General features: G+C 56.0%; 1 protein-coding gene across 3 annotated transcripts in view; it reads right to left on the reverse strand.

The window, feature by feature from the left end:
* The window catches only part of SMOC2 (SPARC related modular calcium binding 2), a 139,725-nt gene that overhangs the window by 59,435 nt on the left and 61,131 nt on the right, over positions 1–19,159 (reverse strand). For 2 of the 3 annotated variants that reach the window (XM_021085700.2, XM_085015189.1), the window contains exons 5-7: positions 13,889–13,936; positions 11,094–11,144; positions 10,520–10,594 (exon numbers count right to left, since the gene is read on the reverse strand). In XM_021085700.2, coding sequence (XP_020941359.1) covers positions 10,520–10,594; positions 11,094–11,144; positions 13,889–13,936 — 174 coding nt within the window. Of the gene's footprint in view, positions 1–10,519; positions 10,595–11,093; positions 11,178–13,888; positions 13,937–19,159 lie in introns of all 3 variants that reach the window. The other variant, XM_021085691.2, reaches the window with a different exon arrangement.

Here is a 19,159-nt window from a genome sequence, read left to right on the forward strand (position 1 = left end):
GACACGGAAACTTCGTCAGCACGAAGGGACCTTCCGTCTTCTGTCTCCACGGGCGCATCAAGAGCTCCGGGGCTCAAAGTGCACGCCGTCGGCTTCAACACGGCGCACGCTGTACTGCACGATGACACGGCCACGTCGTTACACTGGCAGATGTGAGAAGCTTAATTGCGACATCAACAGAGGCCTGCGAAGGACCCTGAGGCTTGCGAAGGGCCCTGCCCGCAGAGATGCTCCAGGGCAAAACGATGAAATCCGTCCAGCAGGGTCCACTCCTAAAACACGTGTGTGTTGTGCACACGGGCACACGGCGGGCGGGTGGGGGGGGAACCGCCAATACCGTTCAGCGTGTGCTTAGGACAACAGGCTTTTCACCGTGACTTTACTTAGTAACACGTTGATTCTGTGAGGGGGCTACTGTCTTTCCGAACAAGTTGGGTGACTGGATGGAGAGGACACCACCCAGGCGAGGCCATCAGAGTAACGGGCGGCAGGAACGGAGGTGGGACTGCGCCGTCCTGGCCCCAAAGTCCTGGTCTGAGACAAGCCTGCGTCTCAGAACTGAGGTCTTAATGTTTGCACACACTGTCTGCATCAGTCATGGAGCTGCTTGCGGTTTTCCTTTTAATTACACAACACGGATGATCAAAAACGGAAAAAAAAAAAGAAAAGAAGTTGCCCCTTTAGAATCTGATTTTCTAGAAAAGGCTGACTGGGTGGGGGGAGACCTTGAAACTTAGTTTTAATGAAATATAATTATTCACAGGTCCACTTTCAGTAAGAAATCACGCTGGGACTCACGATGCCACGGCTTTGCCCCTAACGGCATGTGCTTATAATCACGTGTATAACTGAATCCGCAGGAAGAGATTTAAGCTTAACTCTGAAATCCAGGACCGCGGCCGTGTTTTCAGGTGCCGTGGGCGTGGGACCCGGCTTCCTGCATGTGCTCCTTTAATCCGGACACTCCGAGGTACACACACGCCAGGCGGTTTTACCGTGAGGAACCCCAGGCCCTGAGGAGCTGTGCATCTCACTCAGGAGGCAGAGCCACGAAAAGCTGGGAACTGGGCGGCAAACAAGCCCACGTCCCCGCCCTTCCCCGCCTTCCTGCCCCCCCATCCCCACTCTCTCTCCCTCCCCACCTGATCCCCGACCCCTGCCCACCTCCTCCCTGGCCCCCTACTCCCTGGCTCCCTCCCCGTTCCCTCCTTAGGAGGCAAGCTGAGCACCAGGCCATCCAGCAGCACCCACTGAACGGTCAACAGGTAACTGGAAACCCCAGTCTACTCCTATTTCCAAAAAAGTAAGAGACGCGCATGTAATTCATGGATCCCGTTTCTCTGGGAAAAAAAAAAAAAAAATAGTGACCAAGGGAGTGACCAGAGCCACAGACCCAGGCCCAAGAAACCGTGACCTAGAAGCCACCTCCCCTCGGAACGCGAGGCCCAGGGAGACCCGGCCCCGGCAAAGGCAGTCGCCCCAGAAGGGTCTCGGAGCCTGACGGTGATGGGACCCGTCGCCCCTTCCTGCCCTTGCCGCTCTGTGTCCTCCAGAATGTTCTCACCACAACAGTCCCGTCAACGTGAGTCTTGAAAACGCAAATCCAAGTGTCCTCTTTCCCACTCTTTCCTTTTCCCCCACGTGGGCCCTAATTCTCCATGCGCCCCTGGACCCCCAACAATCACCACGTCAGCCTCGAGGAGTCTCAGCGAGGGACCCACCCAGGGAGCCTCGCCTGCCGCTGCGCTCCCACGAGACCTGGGCCAGCCCGCGTCCGCGGGTTTGGACAGCTGTTGCCGCTGGACAGTGGGGGATGGACACGTTGGGGGACAGATAGCACCCGTCCACGAGCAGCCAGCCGGGAAGAGCCTGCGGTGGCCCCACACTCGTGGCCTCCGAGGGCCACTGCCAGCCCCTCCCTCCAGAACCCCGGCAATCCCGTTCTCGGGGACGGGCTGACCTGGCAGATGAGCGAGCACAGGGGACAGTGGCTGTAGGAGGGGGCCAGGGGTCCTTGAAGGGGAGCTGGCAGGAGCAGGTCCCACGCTGGCCAGTTTTCTCCAGCTGCCTGTTCAGAGGGGTGCGCGTCCAGACATGCACAGCGGGTTCAAACGGTTCAGTTTGCATTTTCCTTCCCGTCAAGCTGGACCCTTGGGAGGCTCGGCCTCAGAGGAGGAGGCACCCCCGCTCCGCCGGCGGGGAGCACACAGACGGTCCCCTGGCAGAATCCCGCGCCCCATTCCCGGCCTGCACCACCGCCTTGCAGGGACAGAGTGCCCAGCGGGATGGGAGCAGGACACTGCAGAAGCATCAGGAGGAACAGCAACGGAGGCTGGTTCTTAGTCACAGAGTGACCGCTGTTGAACCTGTAGCCACAGGAAGAAGCAGCTCCATGGGGAGTGGTCTCTGGGACAAGGGGCCCTGGGTCCCCAGAGGCCAGCCCGGCCCCCACGCCAACCGAGCTGCTCTTCTTTCCCCTGGGGGACCTGAGGGTCAGATAGGCCCCTGAAGCCCTTCCTGATGTGGGGGGGACCTGAAGACACATTTTGGCAGATGTGTTCAACAGAGCAGATACTAAATATTTACTCTGTGTCATCTAATAAGGCCACATTTGGTCCCAATTAACACACACGGCCTCCTGCGGTCCTGGATCTGAACAGAATGTCTCCAGAGAGATACAGGAAAATGTGCTCAAAGCTTCGTGCTCAGGGAAACGAGAGAATAATCACAACGCCACACGCTTCAGCCCTCCCGGGGTGACCGTCATCAAAACTCCGGCAAATAACCGGTGCTGGAGACGACGCAATGCGGAGAAACAGGTGCCACCGTGCGCGGCGAATGAGGGTGCGAAACAGCACGGCCAACCACAGGACAGTCTGCCAGCCCCTCAAGGTGTCACATGCAGAACCACAAAGTGACCCAGCAATTCAACTGCTGGGTTTCCGCCTGAGAGAAGTGACAACGTGTGTGTGCACGGGAGCGTGTAAGGTGTGTTCAAGGCAGTGCTGTCCCCAGGGCTGAGCAGTGGGAACACCCCAACGTGTGTCAGCTGGTGAAAAGAGAATACACGGGGCGGTGCACACGACAGAATATGAGCGGGCACAGAAAGGGGTGCAGACGGGGGTGGGGGGGGCAGCCTGGGAGGGATGCGGCTTCTGATGGAGGCGGGGAAGCCCCCGGCAAGCTCTGAGCAGAGTGGCTCCTGCTTTGCAAAGACCAAGGCTGAGAAAGCTGCAGGGGGAGAAGAAGGAAGCAGAAACAGGCATGAGGGCCTGGGCCACGGGGTTCATCCACGCAGAGGTCCAATCAGAGCGGACGGCACGGGATTCCTCCAATCAGAGCGGACGGCACGGGATTCCTCCAATCAGAGCGGACGGCACGGGATTCATCCAATCAGAGCTGATGCCTCATGGATCAAAGTCAGTTCATTAACCACTGAGCCACGAAAGGAATCCCCGAAAAGGTATTTTTTAGATAAAATACTTAATACGCGTTTGATTGTACACAGACACGTGCACACAGATACACCACATCAGGCCTGGGAGTGAATCAAAATCCTTAGGGAACAGATGAACATTTTTCAAACCTGCTGGCTACCCGGTCAGGTCAGGCAGGTCACCGTAGCTGGTCATGCACGATGCCTGGCCAAGAGCCCGCGTCAGGCAGCAGTTTGATCGGCAGGAGGACCAGACAGGACGCCGAGACAGGCAGCTGTTGGCAGAACGTCTTTCCGCTGACCTTGGGGGTGAAGGCAGGGGTTCTAGTCTTACTTTCACGACGTGAGTCATCTGCAAAAAGACCCCCGCCGCGGGCCAGTCCCGTCAATCCCAGTCTCTAACGCAGCTGGCAGGAGGAGACAGGCACATGGGTCCTACCAACTTTCCACCCGAGTGAAGAGCACGCCCAGACCTTTCACTCAGTGCACGCCTCACGCCGAACCGGTACTGGCACAACCCCTGAACTTCACTGCGGCAGGGAGACCTTCCTCAGAAATGCCATCAGACCATTTCTACCTGAATCCCCCAAAGCAGATATCCAACCACCTCTGTGGTGAACACACACACACACACACACACACACACACACACACACACACACACGGTTCTCAAGAAATGTCCTCTTGCTATGTGCCAAGTCCAGCTCTGACCTCTCCCATTAGCAGACTGGACACTCGTGGCCCCACTGGCTTCCATGGACATGCTCTGGTTACCTGGAGTCATCTCCTTGTTACCATAGAGATGAGATGCTGACTGATGATCAGAGAGGTTGAGCAGGACTGTCGCAGAGCCGAGCATGGAGCCCAGCTCAGCCCCACCCCTGCCCTTCCTGGCACAAGACCCTGGTGCTCTGGGAGGGACGGTCAGTCCCAGAGCAGCCCAGCTCACTGTGTCCCACGCAGAACACAGTGCGCTGCGCTGCCCACCCCCACCTCCCCTGTCCCCTGCGTCGCTCCCCAGGTAACAGTGAGGAGGCCCTGGCTTTGCGTGCGGGGCCCCGGGATGGAGACGCTGCTGCTCCCCAGTTCTTGCACCTGCGGCCCCTCCACCTTCCTGAGATGCCCTTCTGCCAACGTCACCTCCCATCATGACCCTTGTGGAGCCGGCCCCCTCCCCAGAGGACAGCCTGGCCGGGGAGAACTGCCCGCCTCTGCCCAGTGCTCACGGCAGACGCGTTCCACAGCAAGGCAGGCTTCCTAGCCCGCTGTCCACAACACAGACGCCCTCAGGGGATGTGGGCCAAAGTCACCTCGCAGAGAGATCACACAGAGGGGACAGGGACGGAGTCTCCCTGCAGCATGGCAGCAGGGCATCTGGGATCACAGACCTGGGCTAGACCCTGGGTGCAGCCGCTCGCAGATGTTGAAAGGCGTACTGTCCCCAAAGCAGGAAGAACAGGGCTGCACTAAGTTCAAACACAAAGCCCTCTGCCCGCTGCCCAGGACGTTCTCTCCCAGCTGCAGCTGCGGTTCTACAAAGGATACCGGGTCGTTTGGGATCTCATTAATCCAATGACAGATTACATCTCATTTACACAGGGAGAACCCCGTAAGTCAGTGAGAGTGCACAGGCCCGTGTGTCCGCACGGCTGGTGTGTGTTCAACCCGCTGAGATACAGTTTGCGGCCTCCATGACTGTTTTCTGTACTTGGGTTTGTATATAGACGCTGGAGTGCTGAAATCTAAGAATTAAACCTGGCTGGAATTAAAACTACCTTTTATAGTTAGGAAACTTGGATAGACTGTCATGCACATTTTTTCAGGTAGATTAATTTTTTTGTTTTCATCTTTTTAAAAATTTTATTAACCTACTTATTTTTTATTAGGGTACGGCCGATTTACTGCGCTGTGTCAATTTCTGGTGAACAGCAGAGTGACCCAGTCATACATATACCTATGTTCTTTTTCTCATACTATATTAATATTTTTAAATAAAACTTCCACAGTGCACTTTTAAAAGGAGCTATTTGATTTATTTTAATATTTTAATCTTTTCAGATGACCAACACTTTAAACCTGAGGAATCTAGTTGGCATCTTGAGGTTTTGTAATGTCATATTTGAAAAATGGGATAGAAAGGGAAATGGAAAAATACCATTTTAAAACTTAGAAATGAAAGAAAATATAATTGGTGTGATTTTTCTCTGGGGAATGCAATCTACCGTGATTTAAAGCAGCATCAAAAGATAATAATCTTTTGGCAATGATTTTAATGTGTGCCATAAACCAAAAATTATCAACCCCGAGCAAAGCTGAAAAATGTTTCCACCGAGGGGGGTCCCATAAAGTCGCGGAACATCCTGGAGGCAGCACATCTCTTGGACGGAAAACAGAGCCGTTTTTAATGGTTTAGGGAGGGAGAAACACTGTTCTCCCAAGTGGGTGGAGGACTTCAGAGATGGCAGAGGTGGGGCCTCTGCGCTTTCCAGCTCACATGCAAAACTTAAAAGGCAACACATGCAAAGCCCCCTGAACCCAGGGGCTCGCCCGGCAGAGCTGGAGAGGGGCCCGAGTGTGTCCCGGGCCCGGCGGGGTGAGGGGGTTCCACGGACCCTCTTGGTGGAGCCTCAGGCAGAGACGGCGCACAGCCCCTCGCTGCCCCACCAGCCGCGTCTTCGCAGGACAGAAGGGGACCCAGCACCCGGGGCCAGGTCGCCGCGTCCACGCTGAGGCCACCGGCCACGGCCGCTGGTGCCCTGGGCCGGGGTCTCGCCTCCTCCTGGCCAGGTGGGCCCACGAAGCCCGGTGAGCCGGACGGGAGGGGACGGCGCCCTGTGTGGAGCGGTGAGAGGAAGCTCAGCCTCCCCAGACGGCGGATTCCTAGAGCGGCTAGACGGCACTCCTCGGGCCACTGCGGCCCACAAGGCTGACCCGGGCCGTCACACGGCACTGCAGCGGGACAGCCCTCCCCGGCCCCCCAACGACATGGGGGGGGCACTGCGTCTCCTTCCCCGGAGCAGGGCAGAGACGCGGATGCAGACCCCACCCCGACGGCCACCCCCCACCCTGCACGCTGTCCCCCAACCCCCAGCAGCCCCCAGCACTAAGCAGGTGCTGCCCGCCGGGGAGAAGGCCGCCCCGCAAACACACGGTTCCTGTGAAACAGAGACTGAGACAGAGAGCCCGGCCGTGCTGTCCTGACTAAAAAGATAAGCAGAGGCCACCCCCAACGCGCCATCTGGGGGACCCCGGGTCCTACCCCCCCCCCGGAAGCCCATCACAGGGAGGAGGGAAAACTCCTCTTCTCAAAGTCAGAGGATTTAAACCTCACCCTCATCTGCAAAAGCCCTTCGCAGAAGCAGCTCTGCTTGAGCAGGAGCCTGGGCGCCGCGGCCGGGCCAGGTGGACACGCAGTTAACCGTCACCCTGGCCTCCGGCACCTTCTGCATGAGACAGTGACACAGCTCATGATGAGCCAGCAGAAGAAACAGGAGCCTCTGTCCCATCCCAAGAAGTCACACCTCCCTTGGACATACCCTCCAGCCTCCAGCCTCCTGCACTGGGGATCTGGGGGCCTGGGGGCTCTATGTGGGGTCCCACCACAAGCGCAGGTCTGAAAATACAAACAGGCGGGAAGACAGGTGGACAGATGCAGGACAAGGCCACAGGGACACGGCCGTAAGAACAGGGCCACTGAGACAGGCTGCAGAGCCCCAGGAGCCGAGGTCCAGGAAGAGCCCCCTGAGACAGAGAGCTGAGAGCATCCGAAGGCCAAGTGGGCTGGTCCAGGAGCAGGACAGGGACCGAGAGTGCGGGTGAGACAGCACGAGCTTGGCTGGGGAAGAGCCTGGGGACGAGGGCAGGAGGCGGTCTCCTGGAGGAGACAGATGAAGGGGTGACCAGGCTGGGAGGGTGGACTGCACAAGAGGGTCAGCCTCCAAGCCAGCGTGGAAACCCCACCAGCCCCGCTGCCTTTGCCTGACCCCCGGTGGGCGGGAGGACTTGAACCCAAGGTTTAACAGCTGCCGAGGGTTGCCAGCAGCCTGTGTGCATTTTACCAAGGGCCTGGGCTGTGTGACCCGGATGCTACCTACAGTGATGCGAGAACCCTTCTTTCTGGGGGGGGGGGGGTGTCCTCTCTCTGTTTGAAACGCAGTGATTGGGAGCACGGCTCGGGCGGGTCAGAGGGCATTTCAGTCCCTGTCTCAGGGACCCTGACGTGCCACTGGGGCTTGGCTGGAATCCTCATCTTCCTCCTCCGTGAATCAGACCTGGCAACCATACCCACCCGGGGGCTGGTGGTGACACCAAGCAGGACAGGGGGATGACGAGGCCGGCGCGGTCTGCGGCCCCTCGAAAGTGCAAGAAGTGCTACCCCCTTATCATGATCCCTGTCCTTCCAAGCCCCCAAGCACACGCTCTTTTCCATATTCTAGACTGACTCAAGGGAAATCAGGTTGAAATCCAGAAACTATTCAGGGTACAAAGGGACAGGGTGCCGGCTTAATAAATAGACATAAAACTAAAGATAAAAAATAAAAAATACATCAACTTAATATAATTTAAAGGTGTCACAAAACCTCTTATCTGATAAAATTTGGTGATCGTTTTTATAATATCTGTGAACAGAATGATAAAACCGAATTCAATGATTCACAAACATAAGGAAACAAACTGACACTCTCGGTTGCATATGGATAGAAAACCCCAAGTAACGCGTTCCTGAATAAAGTGCAATTTTAGGTTTTACTCACTTATTCAATGCACATTGCGTCACATGAGGATAATGCTCCTTTTCCTGCTTAACGAACCAAGGGAAGACAGTTTTGCTTATATTTACACGGAATCCAGTTGACAAAAGTCCATCAGCAAAACTGTCATGGAACTTAGATCAACTTTTTAGTTATTTACGTATTTGTTTATTTTTTGTTCCTTTTAGATTAAACAAAAAAAGGCAGTGCTATCACTGAAGTGGCTGCGGAACACAGGAAATAAACGCTGAGCAAGTGCCCTCCCGTGTACATTTTCAAAGACTCAGAGCACCCTGTCTCCTTTGCAAGGAGATCCCTCTAACAACGCCGGCCACTCTATGCTCCAAAGCACGCCTGCCCCGCACCCCTCACTAAACGGTCTCGAGTTTGGTAACGTTAAGTAATACTACGTTACTTTAGTACAAACTCAAGGGGACTAAAGAGTACTTTTAACTGCTATAAAGGAACACCAGAGGGAAAAAAGGACCGCACCAAGCATTTGTCTTTCTCTGCCTGACGGATTTCACTAGGCACAGTGCCCTCTAGGTCCATCTGCATTGAGAGCGGCAGCATTTCACCTCCGCCCCACGGCTGAGCACTATTCCTTTGCGTGGACCTCCCAGTCCTCTGGCCATGGACATTTAGGCTGCGTCCACGTGGTGGCGACTGTAAATGGTGCTGCAACGACCCCTGGGGTGCATGCATCTTTTCAAACGAGGGTTGCTCTTTCCTTCAGATGTAAGGCAGGCAGAGAAAGACAAATCCTTTATGTTACCTTTTATGTGGAATCTAAAAAATAAAAGGAATGAATGTAACAAAACATACACAGACTCGCAGTGAAAGAGAATAAACTAGAGCTTACCCACAAGGAGAGGGAAGCAGGGAGGGATAATCATGTCGGGGTAGGGAAGGAAGAGACACAAGCTACCCTGGGTAAAATACGTAGAAAACGAAGAAAACCTGCAAGCACAGGGAAACAGCCGTGTTAAAGTAACTGTGTGGGGAGTACAAGCTGTAACATGTCGAATCACTGTATCATACACCTGAAACCAATACGACATTGTATGTAAATCAGCTACTCCTTCAGACAAAATACCTGCAACACAAAACAAAGCCACGCATTCTCGCATTCTCAGTTTGGCATTTTCTACAAAGGACTATGAGAGTGCCTGCCGAACAAAACAAGGTGAATTTTTAAAAAGAGAATGAGAAAAAGTCACAAATTATTCATGTTCTGTTAAATAAGTGTGTCTATTTCTACCAAAGAAGAGTCTCGCTAACAGTATCTTCTAAAAATAGAGATTAAACACAAGCGAAATTCTCTGGCATTGCCGTCTCAATGACAAAGACGGTCATTCCATAAAATCTGTGACTGTCAGCCATTTCACCACGAAACCATAATTTCCGTACTTAGCATCTTAACTCACCACCCAGGGCTGCTCTTCAGGGCCTGAGAAAGAGTAGGCACCTGCACAGCTGGCGGTAAACACAGAGATAATCTCGTAATTTGTGCCCCGTGCCTGCGAATCAGCCCACTGTCATCGTTTTATCTTCCGCACACTTGGGCTGATTTACATCCAGCCACAGTGCAGGGCAGCGTATGTCAACTGGAATCTCCTGAAATGTTATTTTCAGTCCTACTAAATACTTCCAAGTCTGCTCAATTTGTATTAGTTAATTACAACTGACAGGTCCCCACGCGGCCTGAAAAGCAGGTGAGAGTGACACGTGAGACCACAGATGTACTTGTTCCGACAACGCAGGTGGAGCAACTCTCTCGAACCTGAAGAGCTTCCCGCCGACAATGACAACGGCTTGTTTTCAAAAAGGTACATTTCCAATGACATTTTTACAAGAATTTTATACTTGTTTTGCACAGCAAATGTAAGGAGTGTCACACGGATTCCCCCTTGAAAAGACCCCAAGATCCACCCATAAATGCAAAACAGTCAATGCTTGAGTTAATTTCCTGTGCACTAATCTCTATGGCACAGAAGTCAACCAAATTATAGATAACTCTTGGAAATACGGTGACAAGATTGAGCCAAACCAACTCTCTTGCTAAAGTTTACAAGAGAAGTGTACAGGTTAGTATCTTTGAGCAATAAGGAAACATCCATAACAATAATTTCCGAGAAAAATGTTAAAATCTCTGTAACATATTCTATGACTTGGCAAGTTGAATAAAACATCCAAATTTGACCTACATACCGGTGGGCAAACCAGAGAATTAATGGTGTGACCCACCAGTAACCAGGGGAAAGGGCAGGGAACACCCAGAAAACCTGGCCACTGTCTAGGTCGATTAACCCAGTCACTTAGGCCCCTTTACCTGAATTCTTATTGGTTTTGTTCTGCCGACTCTTAACTTGCTCAGTCCAAAGCGTGGGATAACGTGATGCAATATCTATTGAATCAAAATAAAATGATAATTATTTTAATGCCTCATGAAAACACAAAGACTCTCAAAGATTTCAGTTGGCAGCCTAAACCCCACCCTCCCCAAAAAAAATCAAAAAAACAATAAATACAGAAGTTCCCATCATGACTCAGCAGTAATGAACCGGACTAGGAGCCATGAGGAGGTGGGTTCGATCCCTGGCCTCGCTCAGTGGGTTAAGGATCTGGCGTTGCTGTGCTGTAGGCCAGCAGGTGCACCCCGAGGGGACCCCTAGCCTGGGAACCTCCACGTGCTGCAGGAACCGCCCTGAGACGCAAGATAAAAGAAAAAAGACAAGACAGGCCTCGGCGTGTGCTGTGTGGACGCCGCAGGGCCGCGCCCCAGGCCGCCAGGAGAGACGGCGCGGCCTCGGGCGGCAGCGGGACCAGGCCAAGCGCAGCCCCGCGGGGTCCTAGCGGAGGACGTGGCTGCAGCCCCGCCGCCCTCCCGCCTCCCCCGGGCTCACCTTCCTCATCTCCTTGAGGCTGAGTCTCCAGCGCGGGCGCTGAGGCATCATCTGAATTCAGAATGGAAAAGATTTGCAAGGAGACTACAATTATGAGAGTAAGCCAAGTAAGTGCGCGTGCAGGACGGACGCCGACGCTGCACACACCCCGCAGGTCCCCCCCAACACCCCGCACCCAGGCCGCGCGCGCGCATGCGCAGACACACCCCGGGGGAGGGGCGGGCAGGGCGTGAGCCCGCGTGGGGCTGGGACCCCCGAGTGGGTGGCGGGGACTGAAGGGGCGGGCCCTGGACGGAGCCCCTTGGGACTTTCAACACCGCAGACCTCCTGTGCCCACGTCTGCGGGACAGGACACGTGAGACTGGGGTGGAGGGACGGGTGCCGGGGACTGCGGGGGGGGGGGGGGCGGGGCGGGTGAAGCTCGAAGCCATCTCCCTGCGGACACGGGTTCGAGGACACACATTTAGTTGGAACGCACTCTGAGGTCCCAGGAGAGGAGCCTCTAGAAGCCCTCGGACAAGGGGGCCCCAGCCAGGGACCCTCCGGGGGCCTCCCCAGAATCACCCTAGCGCTTTTCCCCACCCTCGCCTATGGCTGTGACTTTAGCATAAAGTCATTTCGGGATCAAAATACAGCAAAGGGCGGTAAAGATGAGGCAGCCACACGGCTTATCCTGTGACCTGCAACTCTACTGGCCCCGCAAGCTGAAGAAGAAAAATAAAATTTCCCAGAAGTTCTTTTCAGGGGAAAACCAAAAAGACGTTTTAAAGTCTTTAACACTTAAGCAGCTCTTGAAAAAAGCTCGTTATCTGTCAAAGGCCGACAAAATGGAGCATCATTTATCTGCAACATCCCCGTCTAATAATAAGAGTAACCATAAACTGGGGGTGTTTTGCTACTGAGTATTTTGTAATCGTCTTCCAAGAATGTAACGGGGAACACATTTGAAGCATATTTAACATATTTGAAAGTCTTAGCAGAACTGACTGAGGAAAAGTCTTGGCGTATTTCAGCATCCTTTGGAATGACAACCACCAAGGACATAACTCCTGTTGGACATTTTTGCCGAGGCGTAAACAGCCCACGCTTTGGGACCACCAGCCCAGATCCCTGGGTCTCGGCTGAGGGAACCAGGCTGGGAGGGTGGGTGTCCCCAAGGGACCGCGATGGGTGCCGGCCCAGGCCCTGCCCTCCTCACCCCTCATTCCTGATCCAGAGGCCCTGGCTTGCCTGCCTTAGCCGTCCGCCTCCCACCAGCACCACCCTCACCCCGACCCCCAACCCCGGGCCTCCGGCCCCTCCAGAGCTGGATTCCAGAGTAACAAGCCCCCTGGCGCCTCCTGGGTCAGAACGTGGGCGGAGTCACGGAGAGCTGGGGGCTCCACTGTCCTCTAGGACAGTTCATCAAACGTCTCGTTACATCAACAAGCCAGCCTGGTGACTTGTGTTCAGCTACCTCCTCTGACCCGCACCTCTAGAGATCAAGGGGCTGCCGTGGAAGGAACGTGTCCTTTGCTTAAGTCCATCTCTGAGCCCACGTGCCAATTGCTCAGGGACGGGCCAACCCCGTGTGCGGGATCCGACGTGTGTCGTCAGGGACAGGACTGGGGCCCCCCCGAAGCAGCTCCGCCCGCCGTCTCCCTTCCACGTCTGACCAGTGCTGGCCATTTTCGCTCCCTCCTCCCTGAAACGCACGGGGCCGCCAGCACCTCGGAGCCTCGAGCCCCCGCGTTCTGTGCACCTTGCAATCCTGTCCCCACCTCCCCGGGTGCTGCTCTGACCCACCCGCTCGCCCAGCGCTCTCACCGCGAGTGCCCCCTGCCCCTGGGCTCTGTCCCCCCCACCCCATGTCCTGCTCCACGAAACCGCCCCGCCTCTGCCGTCCTCTGACCCTCCCTAGGGGCTGTCTACACTCGCTGGCATCTCCTGCACCAGTCTGCACGGATCCCATCCACTTATCTCAGTGATACAAAGACTCTACAGAGACTCCGGGGCGGGGACAGCACCCACCATGGTTCTGATACACGCTTAAGAGAAGTGGCTGAATGAAACTCAGTCTCCCCGCTTTGTATCCCTTTTCTCTATTACTGGTTCATACCCGGTAACTTATATCAGGAAAAAAAAAAAAGTGCCTTCGATTTTGGTAATTTTCACTTCATCTTAAACATAAATTCTGACTTCACAGGTTGGTATGAGGTGAAGACAGAACGTGTCACTGGGGCTAACGGGTGACAGAGGAGGGAAGGGCAAACAGAAGGGAGGGGCCTCTGGGAGGCCACGGCAGGCTGGCCACGGCCGGCAGCGCTGCTCGGGGGCCACCGGCTGAGATTTCCAAGGGAAGTGCTCGCTGCTCCTCTGGTTCTTGTTGGCGTTGGTCCCGGAAGGACTGACTGCCATTGATGGAAAGTCCCCCCGTTTCATGAGCAGCAGCAGACACAGCTCGGTCAGGGGGCCTTGACCACTTCCTGGGGTCAGCCCGCCCCCGCCCCCGGGGCCCTCTGCACAGGTAGGGCCTCAGGCGCTGCTGACACCATCCACGGTGGTGCCAAGGCCAGCCGCGTCTGAGAAGCCTGCCAGGGACACGGTCGGCTCCCAGAGGGTCCTGCCCCACGAGGCCCCCGGCAGGTCCTAAGGCCTGAGCACACGTTTGCTGAATGAACACAGAACGAACCAAGGGCTCCGGCTCGCGTCGCATCACTCACAGAGGTTTACATTTTCCCTCGAGAAGCTGTTTTAAGGCCCACGTCGGGCCAGCTGTACTAATACATCCAGCACATTCGTTTGAAGATAGTTACCTGTTTTTCCTGTGCTCTCCCGCTGGGGTAACTTTTCATTTACGGAGCCTGTAAGGAGAAATCGGGGAGAAATTACTCTGGGCCCTCAAGCGGTCATCGTAACTGTCACTCAGATATTTTATTCCACTTCGCTGAATTCACAGCGCTCTGCCACTCTCTAGTTCAATGACACAAGCTCCCTGGCACCTGCGCTGGCACGGACACCTGAAACCACAAGCCCGAAACTAGGAAATGCAAGAGGCCCCCATGTCTGTGGCCACCTGGCACACAGGACCCTCCAGGGTACAAAATACTGAAGTTTCCTCACCTGAAAAGTAGCCACTTTTTTTAGCACACATCAGTGCATGGGGCAGTAGAGTGAATTCCATAAAAAAATCAAATATTAAAAGCTACGCAACTAAAGATAAATAAAAACCCTGATTCCAGCTGAATTCTGATTTGTGGAAAACTGAGAAACTCTTTTATGAGGGAGTACAGCAAACATACTAAGGTTAACTGAGTCATTTATAACAAATTTTACAATTTTACATTAAAAAGTTCAAATTACAGGAGAACCCGTCGTGGCGCAGTGGTTAACGAATCTGACTAGGAACCATGAGGTTGCGGGTTCAATCCCTGCCCTTGCTCAGTGGGTTAAGGATCCGGCGTTGCCATGAGCTGTGGTGTAGGTTGCAGATGTGGCTCGGATCCCGCGTTGCTGTGGCTCTGGCGTAGGCCGGTGGCTACAGCTCCGATTCGACCCCTAACCTGGGAACCTCCATATGCCACGGGAGCGGCCCAAGAAAAGACAAAAACAAAACAAAACAAAACAAAAAAGTTCACATTACAAATAGGAGGTACAGTTCTTCCTTTGCCATGAGATTGAAGCTGTTACGGGCACCCATTTCCTCATTGTCACCATACCTACTCAAAGGAATACACACATTCTGTTCGGCACTAATTTGGAGTTTTTCTGCCAGTTCAGCTCAGAATATTCCACTCAGAATTCATTTAGAATTCCCATAATCACAAGCAGGGCAGGATGCTGCAGCTAAAACACCTCCTGAAATAAAACTTAAGAGTCATTGCCTGTTTTTTCGAGCATGACCCTGAAACGCAGACCTGCGTTCACACGAGAGATGCACACTTCATGACACGTTGAGAGTGTTTGCTTGACTCAGAAACAGAGCCGCTCTGAGCGGGAGGTGTACGCGTGCTTCCCCGTAGACGTGGACCCTGAACGACAGAGACGCTGTCCTGTCTCGGGACTCACCGGGGACATCTCACGAGGTGCCGGCTCCCGTTCTCACCCGCAGGATGGTCCGTGGCAGGAGGGCTGGGTCTGCAGGAGACCAGCTCTGGGGAGACGTGCCCTCCCCACCGCTTGTCCAAAGCGCTGCATCACCTGCGCTGTTGGTCCAAGGACGTGAAGGCGCAGGGGTTCCCGCCCCACTACGGCCACAACCCCGGGATGCTCGGTTCCTCCCCAGCTGCTGCTGGTACCATTCGGGGAAACGCTACACGCTTCCCGGGTCAGGACACAGGGCTTTCCTTCTGAGCTCCCTCGGCCCTCGTGTCTCACGAAGCCTCCAGGATGCTGCTTTCCTCGTTTCTCCCTTTGTACCATCTCTTTACAAATCCAGTTTCTTAAGGGCTTACGTTTCTTAGTCATCGGTTTATTTTTATCATGTGTTCCTGCCATGAGTCAGAATGTTTTCTATTTTGACCGGAAATGACAATAGTTCAATAATATTTCTGAATATGTGTGGCTTTTACTATCCTGAGCTAAGTGCAAAATATCCCAAATAATAATTAGAGCCTCTCAGTTGACTTAAGGTACGGATGCCGAGCCGCGGGTCCACGACTCCACTGGCAGCGGAGGTCTGACGGCAACGTTTAGCGACTTAGCGACGCGCCCCCTCCTCCCTCGGGCCTCCTGTGTCTCTGCTCCACCCAGCCTCCTGACTTGCTCAGCAGCCCCTAAAGTCAAGCAGTGTTCACGTCAAAAAATCCACATGAAGTGAATGCCATCTGTCCCTAACGGGTAAGAAACGATTTTAACAGAGCCGACAGTCCCCTGATGGCTGCTCTGTGATTCAAATAGTTGGCAGCACTGAATGTGGGGGCAACCCCAACAGGACCTCTGCTTCTTCTTCCAAACCTCCTGACAGTCCCCGGCCCAGCCTCATCCAACGTCCCGTCGCCAGGGACTCGGGGACGGCAGGCTGGCCCTCTGCACAAGAGCAGCCTCGCAAAGTCAAATCCCGGGATCCAGAACCACAAAGCCGGTCTTGTTCTCTCCTCACATGTTTCCAGAGAGAAGCGTTTGCCCAAGAGCAGGAACAGGTGAGCGGCCGGGAGGTAGGTGCAGAAAGGGGCTGGACATGGGCGTTTGCACGGCAGCAGCAGCTCTGAAGGCCGTGGGCTGGCTGGACCTTGGGACAGCAAGGCTCTGCCCCCAGATTCTGATTCCAAAGACACATTTGAATTCCTTCCATTTGTGGGATCTCATCCCGTTTAAACACTGTTTTAAAAGGGTGGCTTTCTGAGCAATTAGGGGATGCATTTCTGGTGGAGGAAACCACAAAACACAACGGGAGGCGGAGGGGGAATAATGCGCCCGCGGTCCTGAGTGCTTGGTTCCAATCCAGCCTCGCTCAGCGACACCGATGCGCCGCCAAAGGGCCCGAGGAGGGGCAGGGTTTGCCTCGAGGGCTGGTGGGCCGAGAGCGCTCCTCTCACAAGCACTGAGCCCACGCAGAAGCGCCCAGGGCAGGAGGCCTGCGATGCGTGCGGCTGGAGGAGCCCGGACAGGGGTCAGCTCGCTGCAGCCCAGCGCTTGGGCAGCAGGCGGGGGTGAGGGTCCTTCAGCGCCGGTTCAACAGGCTTGGCTGCACGGACCTATCCCTGTGCACTGGCACTTCTCAGAGCAGAATTCACGACGTGAGGTGGCTTCGCTTCAGCCAGGGGTTGGCGGGGGGGAGGGGGGGGAGAGACAGAAAGAGGCAAGAAGAGAGACAGAAGGAAAAAGAAAGAGGAAGAGAGGGAGGAGGCACAGAGAGGCCCGATTCCTCCACCCTCTGTCGCCCTCCCTTCCTGCTCCTTCGAGAACGATGCCCCACAGTTGACCCCGGGCTCCAAGAGCAGAGGTCCCAGGAGGCCCTGCCTTAAACCCAGCCTCTCCGTCCTTCCAGGCCCTTCTTCCAGGGAAAGACGTCCTGGCTTCCCTCAGGAGCCGCCTGGCTGCTCTGCCTCCTACTTTCCGCCAGGACGCGTGAGGGTGACCAGAGTGACTGTGGGGACCCCGGGGGTGTGGCGCTGTCAGAAGTGGGCGGAATGCGGGTGACAGAACAAGCGGCCCTCGCCAGCAGCTCTGTGCCCCAGGCGGGCCCTCGCCTGCCCAGGCCTTGGCATGCTCCCTGCACAGCGGCCGAGGGGGGACCTCCCGCCTCCGGGGCTGGAAGAAGCCAGCAGAGCACAACCGAGACAGGCCGCCGAGATCGCTGACTCACAGCAGCTCGGGGCGCTCAGCTGTGGGCTGCTGAACCCCCTGCCCACAGCCCCTCGGCAGGCGAGTGTGTTTTATCTGCCAAGAGGGTGACACGGTGCTGGCAACACCCAGCAATGCCGTCTCCACTCGGAGCAGATGGTCAAAATGCCCAGCCACCAGGGGGACCCCTCTGGCCCCGCGACTCGGCTTCCTGGGACCACTTTCACTCGGTCGTTCCCTCCACGTGGTCACGGGAGAAGCACCACCCACTCTGAAATGACAGGCACTAAACACAAATTATTCGGATGCCCACATGACAAGCGTGTCGGCAGTGAGCGCCTGTGCCTCGTGCTCGGACCCGCCAGCAGCCCCGCGGAGGCCCCACCACTGCACCCACTAGACAGGCGAGAGCCTCAGACCAGCGCGGTGTGGGACCGGCCAGGAAGGGGCAGAGCCGGCATCCTGGCCTGGGCTCTGCCCGAGGGGCTGCTAACCTGGTCCAGAGGGTCCAGGTGGGCCTCCCTGGGAGGAGCAGAGGGGCACAGGCAGGAGGTGAGGGAGCCACGAGCCCACCTGCGGCGAGAAGAAGCAGGTCCCGGAGCACAGCCTCCTGCCTGTGCCCCTCTGGAAACGCCACGTCTGGGTCCCGTGCACATGCTCCCAGGCGGGCGGACAGTCCTCGCCTCGGCCTCTGCGGGGCCAGCGTGGAGCCCGCGTGCCACGGGCCTGGGCGAGCCGGCAGGTTAACGCAGCCCTGGCCGTTCCGGGCAGCTCTGTGTGACCTCAGGCCTGTCACCCACCCCCAGCTGTGAGCAGGCCCAGGGGACGGAGGCAGAGGGGGCCCGGGCCATCTGCAGTCAGAGTCCCCAAGATCCAGCCCCCGGCCGCGGCCTGCCGTGGAGGGCCGCCCTGGGGTGCGTGCCAGGGGCGGGGCGGTCAGAGAGCGGGACCAACATGTACGGTGGAGCCGATGGGCCGACTTTTAATAAATCAGAGGGCCCCGGCCCCCGTCCACCTCCCAAAGGCGATGTGTGTGTCAGAGCAGCTGCAACGACCCTGGGAAGCCCGAGCATCGTGTGGGCCACGCCAGCCCCCCGCAGAAGGGATCGCTGAGTCCGGGGCCGTGCACAGCCGGCCCCCCCACTGGACCCCCATCCGGTCCGTCTCCCAGTCCTCAGGGCACAGCAGGACTTGCTCCCTGGTTCCGGCTGGTCTGACCCAAAGCGATTCCACGACAGTGCCTGCCAGGTGTCAGTGGATGGGGCCCGCCCCACTGAAGCCCAGCACTGCCTGAGCAGGACAGAAGACGCCCGTGTGCCATGTGTGTCATACGTGGGCTGTAACAGACGGAAGGGACACGAGCTGTGTCTTCTGACCTCAGGCTTCGAGGACCTTCGCTTTAGGGAATCCCGGCATGGATGTCACCAGAGAAGGAAGCAGGAAGCTTCTGCATTTTTGACCTCGTGCCTCAGGGGTCATGAAAATAGGAAACACAGACGTGTCCTGTAGATTCCCGTCCCTGTGAGTAACTGGCAGGAGACCATTACAATGAATGACCACGTCCAGCCAGGGAGGCCCCAGGGTCCAGGGAGAAATTGACGCCCTCCGCCTGGAGTCCTCCGTTTCCCGGCAGGTGCACCTACGATGCCTGGGACGTGACAGGGCTCGGCTGTGGGCCCAGGGGACAAGACAAGCAGCTGGCCTAATGCAGGCTTTGCACTAACCTGGGCCCTCAGACAGCCTGCCACCCACACCAGCAACAGGTCTGCCCTGCAGCCCCTGCCCCGGGCTCTGGTGAAGAG

Source organism: Sus scrofa, chromosome 1, assembly GCF_054392235.1.
Source record: "Sus scrofa isolate SSC_HxYL_T2T_F1_AM1 chromosome 1, Sscrofa_HxYL_maternal_Yorkshire_Landrace_v2.0, whole genome shotgun sequence".
In the NCBI taxonomy this organism is placed as follows: domain Eukaryota; kingdom Metazoa; phylum Chordata; class Mammalia; order Artiodactyla; family Suidae; genus Sus; species Sus scrofa.